The sequence below is a fragment of the Echinops telfairi genome, unplaced genomic scaffold (genome assembly GCF_000313985.2).
Source record: "Echinops telfairi isolate 266 unplaced genomic scaffold, ASM31398v2 ScPeMD7_3533;HRSCAF=4204_1, whole genome shotgun sequence".
NCBI lineage: Eukaryota > Metazoa > Chordata > Mammalia > Afrosoricida > Tenrecidae > Echinops > Echinops telfairi.
This window is the reverse complement of record NW_022107432.1, coordinates 9,564,075-9,590,279: the sequence shown is the minus strand read 5'-3', so window position 1 is coordinate 9,590,279 and position 26,205 is coordinate 9,564,075. Positions and strand designations below refer to the sequence as shown.

At 37.6% G+C, this 26,205-nt stretch overlaps 1 protein-coding gene across 1 annotated transcript in view; it reads right to left on the bottom strand.

Annotated features, from left to right (window-relative positions):
- Positions 1 to 649: 649 nt before the first annotated feature.
- COL21A1 (collagen type XXI alpha 1 chain) overlaps positions 650 to 26,205 on the bottom strand; it is a 194,316-nt gene continuing 168,760 nt past the window's right edge. The window contains exons 21-30 of the mRNA XM_045294892.1: positions 16,792 to 16,845; positions 15,111 to 15,182; positions 14,012 to 14,047; positions 10,357 to 10,401; positions 6,869 to 6,901; positions 6,130 to 6,276; positions 5,708 to 5,762; positions 5,009 to 5,209; positions 3,939 to 4,016; positions 650 to 1,921 (exon numbers count right to left, since the gene is read on the bottom strand). Of these exons, the coding sequence (XP_045150827.1) occupies positions 1,734 to 1,921; positions 3,939 to 4,016; positions 5,009 to 5,209; positions 5,708 to 5,762; positions 6,130 to 6,276; positions 6,869 to 6,901; positions 10,357 to 10,401; positions 14,012 to 14,047; positions 15,111 to 15,182; positions 16,792 to 16,845 (909 nt within the window). The 3' untranslated portion in view covers positions 650 to 1,733. The remainder of the gene's footprint in view (positions 1,922 to 3,938; positions 4,017 to 5,008; positions 5,210 to 5,707; positions 5,763 to 6,129; positions 6,277 to 6,868; positions 6,902 to 10,356; positions 10,402 to 14,011; positions 14,048 to 15,110; positions 15,183 to 16,791; positions 16,846 to 26,205) is intronic.

Below are 26,205 nucleotides of genomic sequence, written 5' to 3'. Positions count from 1 at the left end.
GTTATTAGTAATTGTTTTTTAGTTGTATACACAACAAAATATTCTCCAATTCAACAACTTCTACAATTCAGTGCCACTGTATACTAATTGTATTGGGCACTAGAAGCCCTGTCTTTGTCCAGCGAAGTGGCTGGTGGTTTCCAACCAATGACCTTGTAGTCAGCAGCCAAATTTGTAACCGCTATACCTCTAGGGTTCTTAGTACTGTTAATGCAAGAGGATTTTTAAACGGTTCATGGAAAAGGTTCTTTACCTTCTCATTCCACTTCTCCATAAACTTGGTGAAGCCCCTTTTAGTATAATTAGGCTTAACTTGGACCTTGCTGAAGATAGAATGTGCTAACCCACTTAGACTAATTCAGCTACTCAATGTCATGGACTTTAGTCTCCGCCAAGGTCTCCCTCATCAAATTGTACAATGTACATGAGTTCATCTAAATATTAGTCAATGACCAGGCCTGGGCTAGGAAGCAGGTGCTATGCCTGTTTAGGCAAAAAACATAAGTGAATTTCTAAATTATTATGTTAGATGAGCTAGCTGTTTAAGAATAGTGTAGGCAATCTAATATAGTATATCCATTGAATAAAAGACCATGTAATATGAATAATGTATTCATCAGTTAAAATGAAATATAAAAAGTCACTACAATTATATCTGTATAAAACTTTATTTTAATTTGAATAACAAGCACGTAACAAAATTTAAATCATGACAAAAAGACAAAATATCTCAAATTATGTCCCTTAGAAAAGCCATAAGAACAGTACACCAGGACTGCTCACAATATTCAAAAGTCTGCTTAAAAATATCAAGACATACTAGGATTTATGGAATTGCTTTTCTGTTTATCTAGAGCACTTCTTATCATTAGCTTGACTATAATGAAAACTAACAGAGAACATACACATATAATAAATGAAATGAAAAATGATGGCAGACAACAAACATTCCAATTAGACAGCAAGTAGGAAGCATATATTTATTTTAATATTGCTGAACTCCCATTTTCTTTGAATGCACTGATCAGGTACAAAGAAACATTATCTGAAGTATTTTAACTTGTGCTAAACAATTTCAACCATTTCCAATGGATTTAATCCATCTTCTTAGCATAACAAATTAGTCTAATTTTAGAATCAGCAAAAATTAAAAAAAAACCACATCAATCTTAGTCAGAGGTGACATTCAAGACATATAAAAAGTGGCCACAGACCCTAACCAATAAGCACAGCTATTGGCAGAAGTGGTCATGGGAGTACTACCCATCCCAGCTGAATATCAGCCCTGTTTTGATTTCCAATGATAAAATACCTGTGTTGGTTAATGTCTAAGCATGAGTTATGAGACATGAAACATAAAATTCACACAGCCATGAAATTGAATTCAAATACTCCACTGCATGGAGACTAAATGACACATTTCACGTTGACTGAAAATGACTGGCTGACAGACACTGGTGTTTTTAATTTTATTTAACTGATTAAAAACAATAGACTTACAAGAAATCCTGGAAATTTAGTTGATGTTATAACTTTAAAAGCTCCAAATTATTGAAGGACCTTTTAAGAATCAGTTATATATATGCCCTTTATTATATTTTTCCTCCAGGAAAAACAACACACAGAGGTACTTTCGTTCCTTGTCAAGGGATTATTGCTAGTTATCTTCCTGAGATGCAAAGGACCACACAAGAAAAGCACCTAGCCAAGGATGCTGAATGAGGCATCACTCACTAATAGTTTGGTCCTTTCCTAAAAGGATCTCTCCCAACAACGACACTAAAACATAGTGAGGGGTCGCAGATGCCTGGGGGGCCTGGTTGCCCTTGGATGCCAGGTTTGCCATGTTCTCCATCTTTGCCAGGGAGACCCGTTTCTCCTGGAGGACCTTCTTTGCTTATTCCAGGAGGACCCTCTGGACCTACGATGGGATGTCAAACAGTACATTACATCATAGTTTTCTTTAGATGGAAAAATAGCTGATTATGAATGCAATTTATACCCCAATTTTTAAAAATCTTTAGAAAATTTTACTAATTTTACCTAAATGTTGAAAAAGAAATCACTCTCTTGGTAATTCTTACATAACTTACCACAATGAAAAGAAGCTTGGAAAAATAATCAATTTTTATAAAATGATGCTGCTAAATGTTGATTAGAGTTCAAATCACGTTGATCCAGATAGCAGTGTAGAATTGCCCCATAGGGTTTCCTAGATAATCCTCTTTATGGGAGCCAAATGCCAGGTCTTTCACCCAGGGACCTGCTCAGACCAAACCAAAACTCACTGTCACTGAGTGGATGTCAACTCATAGGGACCCTGTAGGACAGAGTAGAACTGGCCCTGTGAGTTTCTGAGTCGGTAACTCTTTATGGGGGTAGAAAACCCTATCTTTCTCCTGTGGAGCGGCTGGTGATTTTGAACTGCTGACCTTGGGGTTAACAGCCCTATGTATAACAGCGCCACCACCAAGGCTCCTCAGGCTTCAAAGCTCCAACCTTGGGGTTATCAGCAAACCTCTTACTCATTGCACATTCAGAATTTCTTTTATAAAATTAGGTAAGCTATATTAATACACTCATAAAGACACTATAGGGCAGCATAGAGCTACTCTTGTGGGTTTCTGTGACTGTGAATCCGTACAGGAGTAGACAGCCCGTCTTTCTCCCATGGAGTCACTGATGATTTTGAACTGCTGAACTTAGGTTAGCAGCCTGACCTGTAACCAACTGAATCACGATGAATCAGAACTGACTTGATGAAAGTGAGTTTCGCTTTGGGTTTTATTTCGTAATCATGTTACTGATTAAGACATTGAACTAACACTCTAATATACCAAACTTATTTTTTCCTTCCCACATACAGTTTCCCGAAACTATTGTACATTGTAAAGTGACATATACAAAACTCAAAATCACTGCCACTGGGTTGACTAACTTCGAGTGACTCGATATAGAGCAACTAAAATTCGAGCAAGTTACTTTTGCACCATATTTACACTAGAAATGACTCTGTGACAGATTTTTGTTTCCCAATCTGAAGACGTTGCTATTTTCAAATACAAGGATCTTTAAAACATTAGTGATAATGTGCAAATTAATTCAAGTAACATGTTCAATGACAAGAGCTTTAACTTAGTTCATTAGTCTTTTAAAATTTATGATCTGAACTAATAAAATAAAATATTCAGATTTTGGGGTGGAGGGAAAGAGTTGCGATACTTCTCACTACTCATACTTCCTACTACCAGTACTAATTAACATGGGCTAACATTGCAATGCTAACATCAATCACTTACTAATGTTTGTCGTTCCTGTTTTATGTGTTTTAGATAAGCAGTATTAAATATGATCAACTCCAAAGCCAAATGAGGTAATAATATCTAAAACAATAATGAAAGCAGATACGCATACCAACATAACTGGGATTGTTGTGCACTGTTCTGAACAAGTTATGCATACTAATACATTTAATATTTGATAAGGGTATCATGTAAATAGCATCATCCTCACCATTTTTAAAATGAGGAAACAGATAAAGCATATTTAAATATCACAGCTAACAAAGAGTTAACTTTATTAACTTCAGCATAGATTTAAACTAAACAGTTAACATCAACATTATTCTGCTCCCTAATTATCATAAAATTGAGCTATGATGTACTCTAGATAAGCATGGTTCACTAAATCCATTCAAAAACAATTCTGAGGATTAGATATCAGATGGTCTAAAGATATGAAACAAATAATCTAGAACACTTCATGAATATAGGATAATATATTGAAAAAAAATCTGGTAGCTAGAACTCCAAAGTATTTGCTTAATGTGAATTACTCAAAAAAGTCAAGAAATATCCTGCTTTAAAATTATTTGACATTATGATGGCTTTCTTAAAGCAAATATGCACCAACACTTACGAGCAAATACAAACTCTTACCTGGGGGGCCAGGAGGACCCTGCTCTCCAGGGTACCCAAATCCTTGGCTTCCCTTTGCCCCGTTTCTTCCTGGCAGACCTGCAGAGCGTCAAGCGTGAGGATAAGCTGACTTTTCCTCTAAAATAACTGCCTTCCAGTTTCTTTCTAAAGTGTTAATGAGCACATCTTTATAAACACCTTGTCACTTATTCTTTATTACTCGTGGGAAACAGTTTTTAAATTAAAGACTCCACTAACCTATGCAAAAACCTAACAGGAATTAAAAACTAAGAAAGGGAAATAGGTTGGGGCTATTAACTCTCTGCACTCATTATATTTTCAATACTTTTCTTCAATGTCCAATTGCTCATAGAATATTAAAGAGAGAAGAAAAATCAGCAACATTTCACATAAACATTCAAGAGCATAGAGAATGAGTTGTGGGCTATTAATAAATCTATTGAAAAATATTAATTTCCTAATATCAGAAAAAATATGAAAAAATAAACTGTGTAGAAAACTGACCAGAATAAAATAAACAATATTCTATATGTGTATTTCTGTTAAAAGACCGTATGAGACTCAAAATTTCTAGGCATTCAACATTTCTTAATCTGAAAAGCTAGAAACAGGCTTCATATTTCTGACATTACTTCAAGACACTAGGAAATGCTCTTAAGCTCATCTGAAACATCAAATCAAAGATTATAAGAATTTTAGTTAGCACAATACGTATTGTCCCTTGTGATAAGCTAGGTATCATCATCATGTAAGCAAAGAAAAGCTTTCATTTATTAACTGTGTATAGATTACAGACATATGAACCAACCAAATGTATTCATTGAGTTGGGATCTACTCATAATGACCCAATAAAGGGTTTCTGAGAATATAAATCTTTACAGGAGCAGACAGCCTCATGTTTGCCCCTCCTGGAGATCAGGTGGTGGGCTTGAAATGCTGCTTACCTTACTGTTAGCAATGCAAGGTGTCCCCACCAGGGCCACCGGGGATCCTTTATAAACAGACACACACACACACACACACACACACACACTATTTGTGTTGTTCATTGATTCTCATAGATGAATACCTTTTAAACCTCTGGCACCGGGACGCCCAGGGACACCCATCAAACCAGGAGCACCATCTCTTCCTGGTAGGCCAGGAAACCCTCGGGGGCCTTCTGGTCCCATGGGTCCAGGTGGCCCAGGATTACCTGGAGCACCACTTTGGGACTGACAGGTATCACAATTTTGAATTCTTCCACTCCTAAGTAAGACTGGTAACTGGGCTTAAAAAAGATAAAAAGAAAGAAACTTCAAACCTTTTATGTTTAAATGGTGAGTGGGAGTTAATGATATACAAAAAAGCTACATTGGATCATTGAATACACACCCTTCCTTTAATCAATAATTTCACTTGTAGGAATTTAACTATGGAAATCATCATTGCTTTATGCAATCATTTTGTTGTCATTGGTGCTAAATAAGACAACTGAAACACAGTAAAATTCCTCAAATAAGAAATTGGAAATTCAATTATAGACATCCATATTTAGAAACAGAGATTTCAAGAATTAAGTTACAAAAGAAAATTTAATTAAAAGTAAAATTATAATGATAAATTATATTGTAAAAATATTACAATAAATAAGTGTAATCTGTACGATGAAATGGGGATCCTTTAAATGTTGCTTATTTTCTTCTTTATCTTTATGTCATTTGTAATTTACTAAGAATATGTGTTGCTTTTATAATTTTACAAAGGTAGTAAAAACTCTTTGTCTTACCTCTTAATACATCAGTGCAAACTTGTCGAATGAATTGTTCTGAAAATTCTCTCCCCTGCATCAAATAATTAGGCTTTATAAAACATATATAACAAAAAAAATATCAAACTCAATGCCTTCTCGTCTATTCAAACTCGAAATGACCCTATCTACACAAAAGCTCATTGTTACTAAGTTAATTCCGACTCCAATGACCCTATGAGGCAGCATATATCTGCATTTTTGCTGCATTTCCAAGGTTACCCATTTTACAGAAGCAGACTGCCCCATCTTCCTTCCATGCAGAGATTGGTGGGCTTGACCACCAATATTTTGGCTGGCAGCAGAGTGCTGCTTTAGCCACAGTGCAACCAGAGATCCTTGAGATGCATGTATCAAATCATAAACAATGAAAATACAAAAACTGTGAAATAAGTACGTACAGGCTTCCCATCCAATCCTGGTGGCCCCCGAGGACCTGTTTCACCCTGTTGTCCTTTGGGGCCTACAAGCCCTGTCAAGCCATCCATCCCAGCTTCTCCTTTGGGTCCGGTGGCACCTCTGAAACCAGGTTCTCCCTTTTCACCTCTCTAAAACCAAAAAGAAGCTTTAACATTTCCATTCAAAAGTTTAGGTGTTGTTATTACATCAGAAATGTCCTTAAAGGGATAGGTATGAATATATACATAAGTATAAACATAAGCTACATAGAAACTGCTGAGAAATACAGCTATCACTTAGGAGGTAAACTTTGTATCATATTAAACTCTTATTTACCCCTTCATCCACAAATACATCCAACCTTGTGAATATCCTCCGTTTATTGAATATGTTAATTAGGCAATATGTACAGTGCTAGAAATGCAACAATGGATATAACAGAACTTTATTCTCACAGACAGATATGCAAATACACATTAGTCTTCCCTGAATAAAATGTGCAGAGAAAAAAACTCAGTTGCAAATCAAGAACAACAAATCATATTAGCAAATAAACAGAATTTCATGCCTGAATCAATTAGTCAGCGTAAATATACGAATTCTGGAATTCACTAATTGGAAACTATTTCTAAAGAATTAGAAGACGTTCTCTGCTTTGAGATTTAAATAGTGAGATTTATACAGTTTCAAAGTCCCGTCCAGAAGCAGTGAAGAAAGGGAGTACAAAATAAGGGCACATACCTCTCCTTTTCGACCTTGATGACCTTGAATTCCCTTTGAAAATAAGGAGAAAAACAAACTTTGGTAAATGTGAAAAATACTGCATTTTAGCACACCTGTGTCTTCTACTCCATATTTAATCAAAGTTAATTTTCAATTTTTAAAAATATCGACAATTCATGAAAAAATACACAGATAAGAGATTTATGATTTATTAAAGGCAAGTAGGTATTTGACTATGTGGGTCATAACAAACTGGATAATATGAAAAAGAATGGCAATTCCAGAACTATGTTCATGTGGAACCTGTACATATACCAAGAGCATTCATTTGTAAAGGACAAAGTCTAACAAACGGTTTAAAATCAGATGCACAGCATGCTATTTTTCTTGGCAATATAAATACTAGGAAGTTGATATATGAAGCCCAAACTTCTATTATAATCACTTGCTAAATCTAGATAGCTAGACCAGCTTATCCTGATATCTAATTTTCATATAAAAATCATAGGATTTATTAAATTGTTTCTGATTCATCTATTCAACATATTCATTCCATAAACATATTAAATGGTAAGAATGACATATTGCAGATTCTGATGAGTTGTATGAGCCCCTAATAAAATGATGACAATTTAAAAAATTGTAGGAAGGAGAAAAAAAATGGTAAGAACTTTCTGGGAAGGTATTAACATCTTCCATTTCTGATTATTTTCTGCATTCAAATTCTGAAATTAGTTGAGGGAAAATTATATAATTTCCACACATATACAGAGGATTTCATTATTCAGTTTTAATAAAAATTGGTATTATACAACTCAAGATGAAATGTAATTCTTGACATGTCACAAAAAAGTTTGAGTTTGAGATTTGCTTTGATTTCTTTTCAAATATTTTTAACCTAAGTAGTTAAATTAGACAGAAGTAAAGAAAAAAGTGAAGTCAGTATTTATTAAACAAATATATATTCTCAAATTCAAATGTGAGCATATCAATAGCAAGCATTTAATTTTCATATCACAATCTAGTAGTAAGCAAAACCCTCTGAGGCTGTTCTTCAAATGTTGCTATTTGTTTCTGAAGAAATGCAGGAGGGATCTATACCAGACATAGTCCTACAGTGGGGTTAGTGTAAGAAGAAAGAGAAAATAGTAAATGGTCAGGAATAAAACTAAATGAGAGCTGAAGCTTAAACCACAATTTGAGAGGATGTTGTATGGGAAGAGTTCCCTTGGACTCGATTCATCAAATGAGGTCTGAAAAGACACTGCACATAGCAGGACTGAGCAGGATAAGAGGGAACTACTTGGACTTCATTGACGTAGGCGGTTAGGATGACTATTCAGCTGCAGAAAAGCTCCAGCTGCTCGTGCGCTGGGTTACTCCATAGATGGTCAGCCCCTGTGGTACGTAATGCAACTCCCAAAACGTCTAGGCTAGAAGCTTTCGAAGCACCAGAGACTGCCCTAGGAGAGCAGTCATTTTCAAGAAGGGAGATGTAAAACGCAATCGAGCTTCTGAGAAGGTGTCGTCCATAACCGGAATCATGAACTCAAATTCCAAGGAACTAGGAGGGAATTCAAAAATTATGAAAAAGTTCACTGCTTTCAAGGCTATATTCCCAGGAAGTTTTTGAAGCTCCCTCACACCCTTCTTTTCAGAAAGCTCTTGTGAAAGCAAGTGTTGGTGCAGGTGAGTCGACGACAGGAGAAGAAGGTCCTGCAGATATTAAGTGCTTCACTTAGGGAGTCAAAGCAGGTGTCTGAGAAGGTCACTGTTGCCTGGGAGACAGGGAAGGGGGCCAAGTTGAGTGTGTCGTGGAGTGGCTTTGAATCAAGTAAAGGAACATGACAATTATGAGATCTTCATGTAGTAGAATGTCAATCTAAGCAGAACTCACTTTTCCCCCAGTTCTGTTGATTGTATTGTTTAATTCTAAATTCTCCCTGCTATCAAATACTCCTCCCCTTATTTGTCAGAGACTGCCAAGTGAGGAACATGAAAACCCAATCCTTGGAAGCATTGCCACTCCATGTTAACACCCCTGTCCTCAACAGCTGTATAATTACGGCATCTCTCTCCTGTGGTTGGTTGGGGCCATCGAGTCAGCTCCAATCCATAGTGACCCTGGGCACAACAGAATGAAGCACTGCCCAGGCCTGTGCCAACCTCACAATTATTCCTTCGCCTGAGCCCATTCTTGCAGCCACTGTGTCAATCCATCTCATTGAGGGCCCTCCTCTTTCCACCGCCCTTCCACTTTACCAACCATGATGTCTTTCTCCAGGGACTGGTCTCTCCTGACACTATGCCCAAAGAAAGTGGAACAAAGCCTTGTCATCCTTGCTTCTGAAGAGGACTCTGGCTTTGCTTCTTTCACACTCAAAGAAAGAGATCCACTTGTGGCACAATGAGTTTGTGCAGGTTGCTCAGTGAGTCAGGATCAACTGAACCTATGGGCAAAGATACTACCTAATTCTTAATCACGTTTATACTTTCCCAGTAGAATTACACTCTGGCTGAACTCACATGCCATCCAACAATCTTACTGCCTCCTGATTTAATGAGGAGAATTTGCCAAAGCTTCAAATGCTTCTTCCCATACAATGATGACCAGTGAAGGGAAATTAGGAGGGAAATATTTAATTTGTGTAAAGGGAAACAAACCCCAGAATGGGAGAAATTAGGATTCAAAGCTTTGGAATTGGAAACTCAGAAGAATTTTTAGGAGGCTAAAGCAGACGATCGGATTTTTGCCAGAACTGTGGAGAGTGACATACATTCAAAACGGCATGGCCCATCACAATCTATGCGTGGAAAAATGCCGAGAGCCTTGGACAATGTACAACATGCACCTGCCCTTGTTTTCTAATATGGATATTAAATTTCTAGCAGGGTATAAACCCTAACTTTTCATATTTGATGAATCATTCCAGTTTACTTGCATTTTAAAAAATCAGGTCCATTCTAGTTCACTTAATTGGGCAGGTAGTCACACTGAAATGAACCAGTGTGAATTCCAAGCAATTAGTCAGGGAAGAAACAAAAATAGCTTGCTATACATTTGTTCCATTGCACAACATCATGGGACAAAAATTTAATAAGCCTCTAGAGTAGTAAATGACATCGTTAGACAAAAAAGAAGGGAATAAATGCATTCCTCTATGACATGTGATCATTTTAAGAAGCAAATGGAGACTAGTCAATGGCTATGTTGAGGCTGCCACTGTGGGTTGTCTCTAAACAACTACTGCCAAAAAAGGGGAATTTTCACACTCATTTACTTTGCCAGGTACAATCAATAAAAACTCTAATGCCAAAGTCATCAATTTTATCTGTGTTAAAGATCAAAATATGAAACAAGAAAAAATCAAAATATGAGACAAATAATGGTCATGACATCTTCTTTCCACCATTCATCTATTTTTAATTGCAAGTAACAACCCCCCTAAACATTGTCTAGGGTCCTGATTCATTCTTTCACTTTTTAATAAAAATAAGAATAATACCTGTTGTCCTGGAATTCCTTGACTTCCATGTTCTCCCTTTTGGCCCTTTAAAATGGAATCCAAATCATCAATTAGTTTTTTAATATATGTTTCAACCACATACAAATGCAAACTATGTATTACCCTCAAGTCTAAAGACAGGTCACCCAAGCAGGATGCAAGCAGATAGATTACACAAGAGAGGAGAAAGTGAGGAGGAGGAGGAGGAGGAGGAGGAGGAGGAGGAGGAGGAAGAAGAAGAAGAAGAAGAAGAAGAAGAAGAAGAAGAAAGGCATGTCAACCTATTACAATGGAAGACAAACAAAATCTCACTTATGGAGGACATGGGCAACATTTTAGATCCTTGAAGATGCTCTGCTTAGTTCTTATCTCATAGCACAGAATAGTTCAATAAATGTGGACATTTATTAGTCTTGGTGACATCACTATGCTCCATGCTGGCAACAGAACAAGCAAGGACAAGAACGCTTCTTTTTAAAATGTCTTTGACAGTGTAAGACATGACAAAATAATAATCATTTATAAATTATCAAGGGTTCATGAGGGAGCGGGGAGGAGGGAGTAGTGGGGGAGGGGGGAAAGGAGGAGCTGATACCAAGGGTTCAAGTAGAAAGGAAATGTTTTGAGAATGATGATGGTGACAAATTTACAAATGTGCTTGACACAATGGATGGATGGATGGATGGATGGATGGATGGATGGATGGATGGATGGATGGATTGTGATGAGTTGTACGAGTCCTCAATAAAACGGTTTAAAAAATGTCTCTGAAAAATAAATATGTATACTGTTAAAAGTAATAAGGCGCATTTAAATGAAGATCTTTAAATCTGTGCTAACAAGAGAAAACATATATATTTATCTATTCAATAAATATTTTGGACACCGTGCTAGAGTTTCAGTGTTGAACAAGATAAATAGCAGTCTCTACTCATGCTTGGATAACTTCGGTCACAAAAGGCTTGTTTTTGTTGTTGTCAGCTGCCGTAAAGTTGGTCTCTGCTTCATCATGATCCTATGTTTTACAAAGCAGAACTGCTTCACAGGGTTTTCTTGGATAATCATGTTTACAGAAACAGATTGTCTGGCTTGTTCTTCCATGGTGTCATGGGTGGGTGTGAACAGTCAAATTTCAGTTATCAGCTAATTACAAACCACTTTGTGCCATTCACCATCTTATGTATACTTTAAAGCAGTCTTGCAAATATATGTATTCATTTACTCACCTAGATGAATTTCAAGATTTATACAGTGGCAAGCTGATTTTGACATATTGAATATGGAAGTACCCATGAAACATGCAAAGGTAATGCAACGAATGAAATTGTAATATATTTAATATATCTATTATGTTGGCCTCAGGGACCCTTCAACAGGGACGTAATTATTGCCTCCCAATTGCAGAAGATAAGTAACTGAAATACCATCTGATAAATATATAAAGTTTAAGTCAAGTAAATACCTGGGCTGGTTAGTATGGAAGAACACAGGAGAGCGTCAGACAGGGAAGATTAGAGACTGACTGGTCCTGAGCACAGCCTTGGGGATGAATAAAAGATCACAGGATGTAGCAGAAAAAGAAGTCGTGGGCAAAGGAAACTAGCTCCTTTTGGATAATGCAGTGGAGAAAGAATGTATAATAATGGTCAAAGTGGCAAGAAATCAAATTAAAGAAGATTTAGTCGAACTGGAAAATGGGGTAGGGGAAGTCACTTTATGGGAGAGATTTATTTTCTCTTTATAGTAGAGATTTCATATTGACATATGCTGCGAACCATACAAGGATTCCTAAGCAGATATGTGGCAGGAACCTTGGAGATGTAGTAGTTATGCATTATACTGCTAATCACAAAATCAGCATTTCAAAACCACCAGCTGCTCCGTGTGAGAAAGACAACTAGCTTTCTACTCCCATAAAGAGTAACCATCCCAGAAGCCACCATGGTAGCTCTGCTCTGTCCTATAGGGTCACTATGAGTCAGAATTGACTCAGTGGTGCCGAGTTTTAGTTTTCAGTTTGAAGCAGATATGTCACTTAGCTGTTGCACAATGGCAAAAGCGTGTGGGGAACAGAGGAAACTGGATTCAAAGAGACTAGTGAAGAAGAGATTGAAAGAATCTAATAAACAATTGCAGTTACCAATAAGAATGATGAGGTCGGTGGGGACAAAGAGGAGGAGCCGCATCCAGGAGCCATTTAGGGCTGACTGAACCATTGGATGTGAGATAAAGAAAGAGATGGGGTTGTAGGATGACAGATGAGACCTCTTTCTTGGATAATTGTGGAGTGGCTCCAATTACCATGACAAACAATGTATGTGTAGGATATTGTTTATGGGGAAAGAGAACAGATTCAGTTTTTAACATATTAAATATTATGTCCGTATAAACCACATAAAAAAATGCCAAGAAAAAAATTGTAGTATATTCAAAGTTTACAACACTCTACTTTCAAAATTAATTTTAAAGGAATCATACAATACTTGAAGATGTCTGTAAAAAGCTGTCTGAAAAACAACCAAATTCTGTTATGCCACTTTAAAATAGTTCATCAATGTAATAAAATGTAAATTCATGACTACAAAATGTTAGAACTATAACATTAGCCAATTTTGACTAATGCTCCCAGAAATTCTAGAACTTTTGACATTCTATCTTGTAAATGTTCTTGTTACTTTAAATTTATTCTACAGAATAAAGCTTAGTAACAAAAAAGCCTTACAATTGAAAAAGAAATCTTTAAAATAACACTTAGACATTAGTTTGGTTTTTGTAGTTTGAAAAGTTTATATAGCTAAATGCACAAGATTGAAAGACCAACTACTATAATTTATTAAAAGTAATTGTATCATTGACTCAGCAAGTAGGATCCTGTTCCTGTCTTTCTCACTCAGAGCAGCTGGTGGTTTCAAACTGCTGACCTTAGGGATTGCAGCCAATTTCGTAAATGCTGCATAACCACTAGGCAGCCAAGGTTCCTTTTGGTTTGGTTTTCTACTATTAACGAGAGAACCCATTCATTCCACAGCCATTTAAATAAACTGAGATAAAACTCTTCTTGTCTTCTATGGTAGCATGAGTCCCTTTGCTTTTGCTTATGACACCCCAAATAAAATGCTCTAGAAAATACCATACATTTTCTCAATCTTATAGGATGGTTTAATCCAAGGAGGCTTCAAAAGTAGATAAAATGGAAAGAAAACAGAATTTTTTCATGACCCTTTTTGAAGCTCCCTCATATATTTGCCTTTCCACATATTAGAGGGTGCTTTTCATTCTGCGTTAATGTCTTCTAATTCAATTAATGTTTTTGCCATAGGTCACTTCAAATTTTTTTTGGAAACCTATGCTCTATTTTCTTAAAAAAAACCTATAAATGTGCTAATAATTTTGTTAGTATTAATAATAAGGCTCTGTTGCTTTTTACTTAGTTATTGGCTGATGAATTACTTCGTCCCCAAATATTCTAACACAGAGCATCTTAAGGTTAGATAAACTAGTCTGTGTTAAGGTCAATAGCAAAAGAACAGAGATGTGATTTTAAAATAAGATATTGATGATGAAATGGGAAGAGATTGGGAAAGCAATAAAATAATTAAAAAGAAGAAAATGTTGATTCTACTACTAAGGCAAAGGGAGAAAATTCACATCACACCTGAAGGCCTTTTTCACCTCGATCTCCTTTTTCTCCCTGCAAGACATTAAAATGCAGCTCAATGGAATTCAGAGTTGAATACATCCATAGCCTTTCAAATCAACTTTTTTTTCTTCCACAGAGTAAAACATAAGATCTCATGCAAATTCCACAAGTGCCTGCATATGTAGAGGCTGAATCCTAACACAACATCTGGGAAAAGAGTAAAACCACTTTATGACAAAATGATATTCTAACAGAATACTTTCATGAGCTTATACATTTGCAAACAATTACCACAACATGTATGTACCAGAAAGAAAAACATTTCTGTAGTTAATAAAGCAAGCGAGAAGCCTTATTTTTATGCAATGTTGTCTTATGGAATAAAATATCAAACTGAAATCTTCCATCAAGTGAATAGTAGCCACATGTTCCAGAAAACGATAGCAAAGTGAAACACACTGTATAAATGATATCTGATAAAACATGAGCTTTTGGTAGCAGGGGGTGCATATAGCTATTCCACAATTGTAAGTTATGTGAAAATTTCAATGAGAAAGGACATCCGAGATCAGCATATAGATAATGAAACCAGAGATCAGGAAAGTGAGCATTTGTTCAAAGTTAGGCTAGAGTACTATGTCCAAATTTCCTTCCAATTACCATACTATCTAATGACAGTGAGTGGAATATTGTGATAACAACAAGGAAAATACAGACTTTATTTCAAACGTCAAATTTTAGGACAGAAATCCTTTAACCTAAACATGTGAATGCTAATTGAAAACTGAGTTATAACCTGAAGTCTTCATAAAACCAAACAATAGTTCAGTTTAACTTCTAAAAAAATTATCTGCCTGGAGCTTTATGTTCTTTTAAGAAATTGCTATATAGACTCAAGGTCACAACAGCAACTTGAAAGATTAGTTAGGGACCATTGAGAGGTGAGAGCTTATGTTAACGAAGGAGGGACAGCATAGAAGAGAAGAGTGAAATGGTTGAATTTATCAGTGACACCGAATTGTACGCGTAGAAACAGCTGATTGGTGTATGTTCTGTTGTGTACATTCTCGATGACAACAAAATAAGTGATTTATATTTCCTAAACAAAGCATACCTTTTTCCCTTGCGTCCCAGGAAAACCCATGTATCCTGGCTCTCCCTGGGCACCCACTGCTCCTGGTTCTCCCTACAGAACAGTAAAATTCTATAAAAATCACAGACTGATGGAAAACATCATCGTTGTTATCTCTATCACACATCAGAAATTTAGAATGGACCTAGAGATGTATTAGTATAGAAACAATAAGAAATAAAAAGTACCCTGGAATCTCAATAAAATTCCTTTCATTGTTTTCCTATTGTCAATAGCTGGGACATTTTGATGGTCTTCTGTATTTAAAATTTTGTAGATATTTAGTATTTTCATAGTTTACTACTTTAGTAAGAAGTAAGTAAAAATTAGTAATAATGTTAAATACAAGCATCTCTTTTCTTATTGTTTACTTGTTTAATAGTGTTCTATTTTGTTCCCTGTAGTTGCTTTTTATCATATTACTATTTTAAAAAACTTTTTTTCTTATTTTTAAACGTAATATAAATAATAAAAATGATTTATAATCTCATTACCCACTGGTCTTATTTTATAACAGATTTTCCCTATGAAAACACAATGTACTAACAAAATGTGCTTATTGTGTGTGCAAAAATTTACAGTATGTTTTAAAACTCTAAAATACATTAATATTTTGAAGTTCTTTATATGCAATATTGTGGGTCCATAACATTATTCTAATTGTTATTTTTAATCACTCTATTGATTCACTGCATTTTATTTCATAAAATTCCTATTATTAAAGATTTTTCACAATTTTTATTTTTAAAGGCAGTATTAGAATATAGATTCTTGTACTTAAAAGTATGTACATTATAATATGGAATATTGTTTTTCCTATAAGTGTATTTTGAGCTGCTTTCAGTCTGAGGAATAGTGTATTAGTTACATGAACACAAATTTTCACTGATTTTCTATACTTCTCTGTTATCCCACAGGGATTATTTTCTTTGTGAGATAACGTTTTCCAAAAAATTGTTTAAAAGGAAATTCTTTATGAGTGAGTTTATATTGCTGACATGCTGATAACATTTAGGATAGATTTGTAGGATCTGGAATGTGCTGCACATGCTTCGTGGTTGTTTTTGTAACTAGTCCCAAATTATTTCACATGAAAGACGATGCTGCTCTGAGTCAGAACCGACTCAATGGCATCTGACAACAGCCAAGGTCGTGCCCTTGGCAGAGACCAAGTGCTGCCCCCTTGCTTACTGTACACACTCCAGAGCTGGGGGATAGGACTCTGCAGGAGAATGGAAAATCAAATCCATGCAAACATTTGATTCCAAGTACTCTGGTAATGGCAGCTGTGAGTCCCCATGCCAAAACGGAAAAGGAAGTCCCCATCCATCAGCAAACAAAGGAAGAGCATTGTTTGGGAGTCATATGGTGCTTTTAGTTACCTAAAACACTCTAGACAAGAAACTACGTTCACATTAACATACAGCTTTTACCATTTCTAAAATTGCTAATCCAAAGTATATTTCACTGTATTATGACTTAAACAATTATAAGATCATCTTTAAAAAGAGAAATGAAACCCACAGTAAATGGTGGATCTTTCCTGTACTTTAATTTCATAATGTAGATACTCCTTAATTTCTTGTTAGTCTTGTCAAATAATGTGAGAGACGTGTTGTAATATGTTTGAAAATATTTGCAAATGTATCAAACACACAATTACCTTGGAGCCAGAAGGCCCAGCCATCCCTTTAGGTCCAGGCTCACCTTTACTTCCCTGAAAATACATCAAAACCACTTGGATTAAATAAGCAATTTACAAAGTCACAGTATTTTTTATAGATATAAGGGAGGGTGTGTTTGGTTTGTTTTTTTTAATAAATTTATGGTAATATTGGAAGATAATTGCACATCACTGTTCATTACAGCACTGTTCATAAACATCAAAAGGCATAAAAAGAATACCAATCAACAGAGGACTAAAATGTGGAATATGCATGCAATGGAATGCCACCCTGTCATGAAAAGGAAAATAAAGTTCTTATACATACTACAACATGGATGAACCGAGAAAGCACTATACTGAGTGAAATCATTCATTCAAAAAGGACAATTGTTGTAAGATAAGTTTCAACCTATACTGTCTCTAGAATGAGAAAAATGTGCTCATTACTTCAGTAGATAATACTAGAGGGTGGAGGGAGCCCTGGTGGTGTAATGGTTACACATTGGACTGCAATCCGCAAAGTCAGCAGTTCTAAACTGCCAGCTGAGAAGGAGACAGCATTCCATTCCCTTAAAGAGGCGGGTGGCTAAGGGTGGGTAGGGGGGTGGTCAGAGCAACAGCAAACTGGCTGGGAGGAGGTGGCAAGAGGCAGAAATAAGGGGAAAGTGATGGTGGGGCAGGAGGAAGGTGGAGGGAAGCAGGAGAAGGACCGAGGAGGCGGGGCAATGGATGGAGGTATGAGCATGGTGTGTACATATGTAAATACATTATCCACAAAAATAGAGATATTGGCCCATGTACATATAATTATACGGCAATACACTGAGGTAGGGGATGGACTTTGGGCCTCTGCTCATATCCTCCATCAATACAAGAACACATTGCTCTAACCAATCGGCAGTCTGAGATGTTCACCCTCCAGACACAATCACTGAAGACAAAATGGATGCATAAGCAAATATGGTGAAGAGGGCAGATGGTGCCCAGCTATTAAAAGATATACCACCTGGGATCTTAAAAGCTTGAAGCTATACAATTCGCCATTCATCAGAGAAGCAACAAGTCCACGTGGAAGAAGCACACTGCCGGTGTGACCATGAGGAATGATAGGGGCCGGGTAAAAGGCATCAGCAGACACATAACAAACAAAAACATACTGTGGAGAACGAGGAGGGCTGGAGTGGATATCCAAAGCCCATCTGCAGACAGTGGAACAATCTCCCCACAGATGGCCCACAGGGAGGGGATGAGTTGCCAGGGTGCAGTAAAGCATCGATGAAAGACACTATATTCCTCTGGTTCCTTGTGGCTTCCTCACCCCCTACTACCATGACCCTAGTGCTGCTTCCCAGATCAGACTAGACCGGAACATGCACGCAGGTACAGAAAGGGATGGGAGCTCACGACACATGGAATCCAGGAACAGGAGTGAGAATAGTGATACCAGAAGGGTAGGGAGAAGAGGGGGAGAGATAGGGAGAAAGGGGAAACCAATCACAATGATCGATACATAACCATATACCCCTCTACGGGGGGAGAACAACAGAAAACATGGAGGAAAGAAGACAGTGGTAGGCGTGAGAGATGAAAATAATAACAATATAGACTCTATCAGTGGGTTATGAGGGTGGGGGGGGGAGGGAGGGAAAAGAGCTGATACCAAGGGTTCAATAGAAAGTAAATGTTTAATTAGGGCCTCCACTCAAGCACTTACTCATTGCAAGAACACGTTGTTCTATTAAATTGGCATGCCAGGATGCATACTTTCCTGACACGATTGCTGAAGAAAAATGTGAATGTATGCAAAAGTGGTGAATAAAGCTGATGGTGCTGGCTACCAAAAGATATAACGTCTGGGGTCTTAAAGGCTTGAAGACAAACAAGCGACCATCTAGCTGAGAAGCATCAAAACCCACATGGAAGAAGCACACCAGTCTGTCTGACCATGAGGTGTAGAAGGGATCAGTTATCAGACATCAAAGAACTGAAAATCGTATCAGTGTGTGCCCACTTTACTGACACAATCACTGAAGACAAAAATGTACATAAGCAAAGGTGGTGAGGAAAGCTGAGGGTGCCAGGCTATCAAAAGATATAGCGTATGGGGTCTTAAAGGCTTGAAGATAAACAAGTGGCCAACTAGCTCAGAAGCAAGAAAGCCCACATGGAAGAAGCACAACAGCATGTGTGACCACGAGCTGTCGAAAGGATCAGGTATCAAGCATCAAAGAACAAAAAATATCATTGTAAAGGTGAGTGAGTGCAGAGTGGAGACTCAAAGCCCATCGGTAGGCAACTGGACACCCCCTCGCTGAAGGATTGAGGGGAGGAAATGAGCCAATCAGGGTGCAGGGTAGCAACGATGAAACATATAACTCTCCTCTAGTTCTTAAATGCGTCCCCCCACCCCCCACGCCACTATCATGATCCCAATTCTACTTTACAAATCTGGCTAGACCAGAGGATGTACTTTGGTACAGATAGCAACTGGAAACACAGGGAATCCAGGACCGATGACTCCTTCAGGACCAGTGGTGAGAGGGGCGAGGCCTGGAGGGTGAAGGGAATGTGGGGTGGAAAGGGGGAACCAATTACAAGGATCTAGGTATTGCCTCCTCCCTGGGGGAGGGACAGCAGAGAAGAGGGCTGGGGTGGGTGGGTAAGGGGAGACGTCGGACAGTGTAATTTATGACAAAAATATAATAAGTTGTGAATTATGAAGGGTTCATGAGGGAGGGAACCGGTTGGGAAGGAAGGGGGAAAATGAGCAACTGATATTAAGGTGGAGGGCAAATGTTTTGAGAATGATGAGGGCAGTGAATGTACATATGTGCTTGACACAGTGGATGCATGTATGGATTATGATGAGAATTGTACGAGCCCCCAATAAAATAATTTTAAAAAAAGAAAAAGAATTTTACGATAGATGATTAACTCTAGTGTTAACATTATGAAAATGAGCCTTGTCAAAAGAAGCAAGGTTACAATATTAAAAGATGGGCTATATTGCATTTGATATTTTAAGGGGTTTTTGTTGTTGTTTTTTGATTTAAAGTTTTAAGGATTTTTTTAATTCATGTTTACATATTATAGAAAATGAAAATTGGGAAATAATGCATGACTTTATTAAGCTGTCACATTTTCTTCTTTAATAAATATTGTAATGAGAAAAAAAACACACCTTAATTTAAAAAAAAAAAAAAGGAAGTAAATGTCTAGAAAAGAATGAGGGCAACATAGGTACAATCATGCCTGAATCTATTGATATACGGATTGTGATAAGAGTTGTATGAGCCCCAATAAAATGATGTTTTTTAAAAAAGAGTAAAAGTCATATTGAGAATCAAAATAAGAAAAAAAATGAATCTTTTTAAAATTTTCAATTTTACAATTGTTTGAAATATAAACCCTATATGAATTAAGCTTGTTTACTAAGAAAAATTCTTTCAAGCAAAGAAGTGAGTCTTCAAGTATAAAAAGCAAATTTTATACTTTTGTATAGAAGCCATGTGTTAAAGTCATTTGCTCCTTGTACAAGGGAAGAGATTCATATCCTCAGATATTAGCACTAGGTCCCCATACAGTGTAAGCTGAAGTCATGGTATGAGAATCCTCACCATTGTTCGATTTCATACCTTCACCATGCAACTGAAAAAACGAAGAGTAGCTTCAAAATGTTGAGTGGCTTATTTGAAGTAGTATGAGCAAAACACAACATATTTCTGCTGTTTGTCAGGATTATAGCACAATTTTTTCTAACAGATTGAAACTTGGAGAACAAGACAAAGTTCATTTGATGCCCCCACTCTCAACACAGTAGCTGGCAAATACCCATACCTAGATCAGTATGACTTTATAGAGGAGGGCACTCATCAGTCACTCAACTAGGGTTCATATATAAGTTAAGCAAACCAACCTCATCTTTATCTTCTGAAAAGACTAGAAGGTGGTTGAAGTGGAAAGAGTGTGCGTATAATTTTACATTATGACATCATTGAACCATAGAATTTAAGATTCTTTAGAAGTTCCCTTTTTAATACGGATTAAGAAGAAACACAGAGAGGCGAGGAGGCTTGTCCAAGTTACATGACAATTGTGTCAATCTATCCTAATTTAATTTGTTGTTGTTAGGTGTCATGGTTGTCATTTCCGACACATAACGACCCTATTCACAGTAGACCAAAACATTGCCAGTATTGCACCATCCTCACAATTGTTCCTATGCGTGAGCCCACTGCTGTTGCCACTGTGTCCGTCCGTGTCCTTGAGGAACTTCCTCTTTTTAGCTACTCCTATACCACACCAAGCATAACCACACCAGGGATTGGTCTCTGCTAACAACATGCCCAAGTACATGAGACAAAGTTTTGCCATCCATGTCTCTAAGCATTCTGGTCATACTTCTTGCTAGACTGGTTTGTTTACTCTTTTGGCAGTCCATGGCATTTTCAATATTCTTCATCATTACCATAATTCAAACATGTAGATTTTTCTCTGGTCTTCTTTATTCAACATCCAACTTTCATACCCATATGAGGCATCTGAAAAGGCCATGGCTTGGACCACGTGCAACTAAGTCCTCAAAGTACCTCTTCAACACTCTACAGAGATCTTTGTGCAGCAGTTTTTCCCCAAGCAACACAGATCTTTGTGCAGCAGTTTTACCCCATGCAGCACATTCTTTGATCCCCCGGCTGTTATGTCCATGAGCATTGATTGTGGATCCAAAATGACAAATCCTTGACAGCTTCAATAGTTTCTCCATTTATCATGATGTTACCTATTGTTCCAGTTGTCTTTTAGTGTTCTTTTCATTGATTCATAATTCATACTAAAGGCTGCAGTTATTGATCTTCATCAGCAAGTGTTTCAAGTCCTCCTTGATTTCAGCAAGCAAGGTTGTACCATCTACCTATCTCAGGTTGTTCCTAACCCTTCCTCCATTCCTGGTGCCACATTCTTCTTCATATAATTCAGCTTCTCTTATTTGCTAAGCATACACATTGAGTTTGTGTGGTGAGAGGACATACACCTTTCTGATTTTCAACTAGCCATGAGTCCCTTGTTTGTTCACACAACTGCCTCTTGATCATGTTCCATAGTTTATGATGATCCACATGGTCAAATACATTGGCATAGTCAATAAAACACAAGTGAACATTTTACTAGTATTACCTGCTGTCAGCCAAGTTTCATCTGGTATCAGCAATGATATCCCTTGTCCCAAGTCCTCTTCTGAATCTGGCTGTAATCTCTGGCAATTCCCTATCAATGTACTGAAACAGTCATTGTTGATTGACCCTCAGCAAAATCTTGCTTGCATGTGATGTCAATGATACTGATCTATAGTTTGAGAATTCCATTGGATCACCTTTCTTTGGGATGTGTACAAATATGTATCTCTTCCAGTTAAATGGTCAAGTAGTTGTTTACCAAATTTCCTGGCATAGATGAGTTAGTGTTTCCAGTGTTTCATCAACTTGTTGAAGCCTTTCAATTGGTATTCCATAAATTTCTGGAGCCTTGCTTGTAACTAATACTTTCCGTCCATCTTGAACTTCTCCCTTCAGTACCATTGGCCCTTACTCATATGTTACCACCTGAAATGGAATGTCGACTAGTTTTGGTACTGTAACCCTCTATTATTTCCATCTTCTCTTGATGCTTCCTGCATCATTCAATATTTTGCCCATAGACTCTTGCAACTCAAGGTTTGATTCTTTTTTAGTCTCTTCAGTCTACAAGAGTACTTTTAAGGTGGTGAGTACTTTGAAGGTGATAAGGTTGCTTGAAAACAAATATTAAATACATAGCAGGGGGGAACACAGGGTTTTTGGGGGGTGGGGGAACCCCTTCATAATATGTGGTGAACTTATTCTTCCTGTGGGGTTTTAAAACTCTAGGGTTGTGCACATTTCATTATAGTAGTTGATTTTGTCTTCTTCAGCTGCCCTTAGAAATTTCCTGTGCATCTCTTTGACATCACCATTTCTTCTATTTGTCTTCGCTATTCAATGAGTATACCTATATTAATTTAGATTTATTTACTGAGACTAATTTGCCTACTATTACTTAGGTTTTTTTCCTCTCTTTTTACATTATCTAAATGATCTAAACATCCCAATTTAATTTGGAAATATAAGATGAAAAAACTAAATGATAGAAAATAAATTACTCTCAGAACTTATTCAAAAGCTACTATTAAAAATGAAATATTTTAATTTAAACTATAACTTTCCTGAAAAGCCACCCGAGTTTTTAAGCCTATCCCTGTCCTGTTTACAATGTTTGTGTATGTATTTTATCCCCCATCCTAGAAGTACTAACAATGATGTTGAAGAGCTAGACTATAAGCACAGAGGTTATGAAACTGTCCACAATAAATCAACAGAGAATGTAGGAAATGATGGCTCATGGGTATAATTGATGCTTTCATAAATAAAGCTTTACAGGAACGTGTCTTCACACTACTGCAACCACTCATTTATGCCTTTTCCGTGGTTGTTCCTGCAGTACCAAGGTAGAATTAAATAGCTATAAAAGAGACTGTATGACTTCCATTTCTAAAATATTTACTATCTCATCATTTACAGATGTCTTCAAACACCAGAGTTCATACATTGCATAAAAAACAAAGGTGAAATGGTGTATTGAAAATATAAAATTTGGGACTTCCAGGAAGATGGCAACTGAGTAACACATACCAGAGGGACTCCATAGAAATCAGCCCAGGAGAGTTGCTCAGAGGGAAATTCAACACTGCTGGATCACAGGAAGAGCATCATAAAGATCCGTAGGCACATACCCACAAGGTTTTGAGGGGCTGGGGGCTTTTGGCTTACCTCAGTGGAGGCCAGCTAGGGCTTGATCATAGCCCTGCCACTGTCTCAGCCAGAGCATGAGCCATTTGGAGCCCGTGCAGGGGCTTAATCTCAACAGAGCCACAGCTTGCCACAGCCTGCCTCGGGGCAGGAACTAAACTTTTGCAGCCCCACAGGCTGGGATCAGGCCTCAGCTGCATTGTTACTTTTGTTTCCCTCTCTTCTCTCTATCCCCCCACACTCTCAGAAGGCTGCACAGGGGTATTTTCTCAAAACAGCCACAGCTTGCCTCTGCTGCCTCTGTGCAGGGACTAAACACTTGCAGCCCCACAGGCTGGGATCTGGGCTCAGCTACATTGTTATTTTTATCTCCATCTCTTCTCTCTATCTCCCCACAGTCTCAGCCAGCTTACTTTTTAATTTTTTTTCTCTCCTCTTTGTCTCTTTCCTGTTCTCTTACACTCCACTGCTGACCTCCAGACCACTCCACTTAGCCTAGGGCATTTACACCTGGCCCAAACCCAGCTAGGTGAGCTCCACCCTGTGCAGCTACCCCGAGGCTGGGGATAGCCCTGCTGACCTCCGCCAGGGGATACTCCGCCCAACTTCTTGGAGGAAAACTTCCCCAGCTTAATGAATGAAAACCAGGCAACCATTCAGGAGGCTGAAAGAACACCAGCTAGACTGAATCCCAAGAAGAAGTCACCAAAGTACATAATAGTTAAACTATCCAACTTTGAGTCTTCCAATCCACGAGCATGGGATATTCTTCTATTTGTTGAGTTCACTCTTGGTTTCTTGTAATAGTGTTCTGTAGTTTTTCCCATATAGATCTTTTGTTCTTTTAGTCAGGTATATCCCTAGATATTTCAGTTTGTGTTTGGCAATTCTGAAGGGAACCACCTTTTTGATCTCCTTTTCTGTGGTCATATCTGATGTGTATAGCAGTCTGATGGACTTCTGTTTGTTGATTTTGTATCCTGCCACTCTGCCAAACTCCTCTATTGCTTCCAGTACTCCCCTTGTGGAGCTTTAGGGATTTTCCATATATAAAATCATATCATCTGCAAATAATGATAGTTTCACCTCTTCCTTCCCCAGACAAATATCTTTGATGTCTTTTCTTTGCCTTATTTTGTTAGCTAAAGCCTCCAGTACGATATTAAATAAGAATGGGGACAAGGATCATCCTTGTCTGGTCCCCTTTTTCAGTGGGGTTGTGTTCGTCTCAGATCAATGGAAAAAAATTGAAAACCCAGAAGTAAAATCATCAGCATACAGACAACTGATCTTTGATAAGGGCCCCAAAAATACCCAATGGGAAGCAGATGCCCTCTTTAACAAGTGGTGCTAGAAGAAATGGATATTTACCTGCAGAAAAATGAAGCAAGACCCTTATCTCACTCCATGTACATAAATAAACTCAAGGTGAATCACAGACCTTGAAGTTAAACCCCAAACTATTAGGGCCATCGATGAGGGAATTGGGACCAACTTGAGAACTTTGGCACAGGGAATACATAGGCTATCAGAAATAAGGAAGGACACAAACACAGAGGAGGCACAAATTGACAAATGGGATATACTGAAGATAAAACACCCGAGTACATCGAAAGAATTCACGAAGAGAGTAATAGAGTCCACGGACTGGGAAAACATCTTTAGCAGTGACACATCAGACAAAGGTCTTATTACTAAAATCTACAATATTCTGCTAGCTTCCAAAAAGATAAAAACTAATTGCCCACTGAGGAGGTGGGAAAAGGACCTGAACAGAAGTTTCACAGGGGCAGAAATCTGAATGGCCAACAAGCATATGAGAAAATGTTCCTGATCTCTAGCCATAAAAGAAAAGCAAATTAAAACAACAATGAGGTAACACCCAACACCCTCAAAGATAGCCAAATTCAAAACCTCAGAAAGCAACAAGTATTAGAGGGGCTGTGGGGAGACAGGTACTCTCATACACTGCTGGTGGACCTGTAATTATGTACAGCCACTATGGAAATCAATCTGGCAATATCTAAAACAGATGGAAATTGAGTTATCACACGACCCAGAAATCCCCCTACTGGGCATATACCAAGAAGAGGTAAGATACAAACCAAGGTGAGACATCTGTGCTCCAATGTTCATTGCTGCACAGTTCACAATTGCAAGGAGTTGGAAACAACCCAAATTCCCATCAACTGACAAGTGGATTAAAAGCTGTGGTACATACATACAATGGAGTACTATGCATCGCTAAAAACCAGTGATGAATGTATGAAGCACATGACTGCATGGGAAGAACTGGAGGAAATCATGCTAAGCGAAGTAAGCCAAGCACAAGTGGGACAAGAGGAAAGTCAAAGGAAATAGAGGAAAGAGCTAGGAGGCAAAGGGCATTTATAGAGGTCTAAACAAAGGTGTGTACATATGTAAATATACTTATATATGAGGATGAGGAAATAGATCTATGTGCATATATTTATAGGTTTAGTATTAAGGTAGCAGAAGGACAATGGGCCTCCACTCAAGTATTCCCTCAATGCAAGAATACTTTCTTCTATTAAATAGGCTTTCTATGATGCTTACCTTCCCAACACAA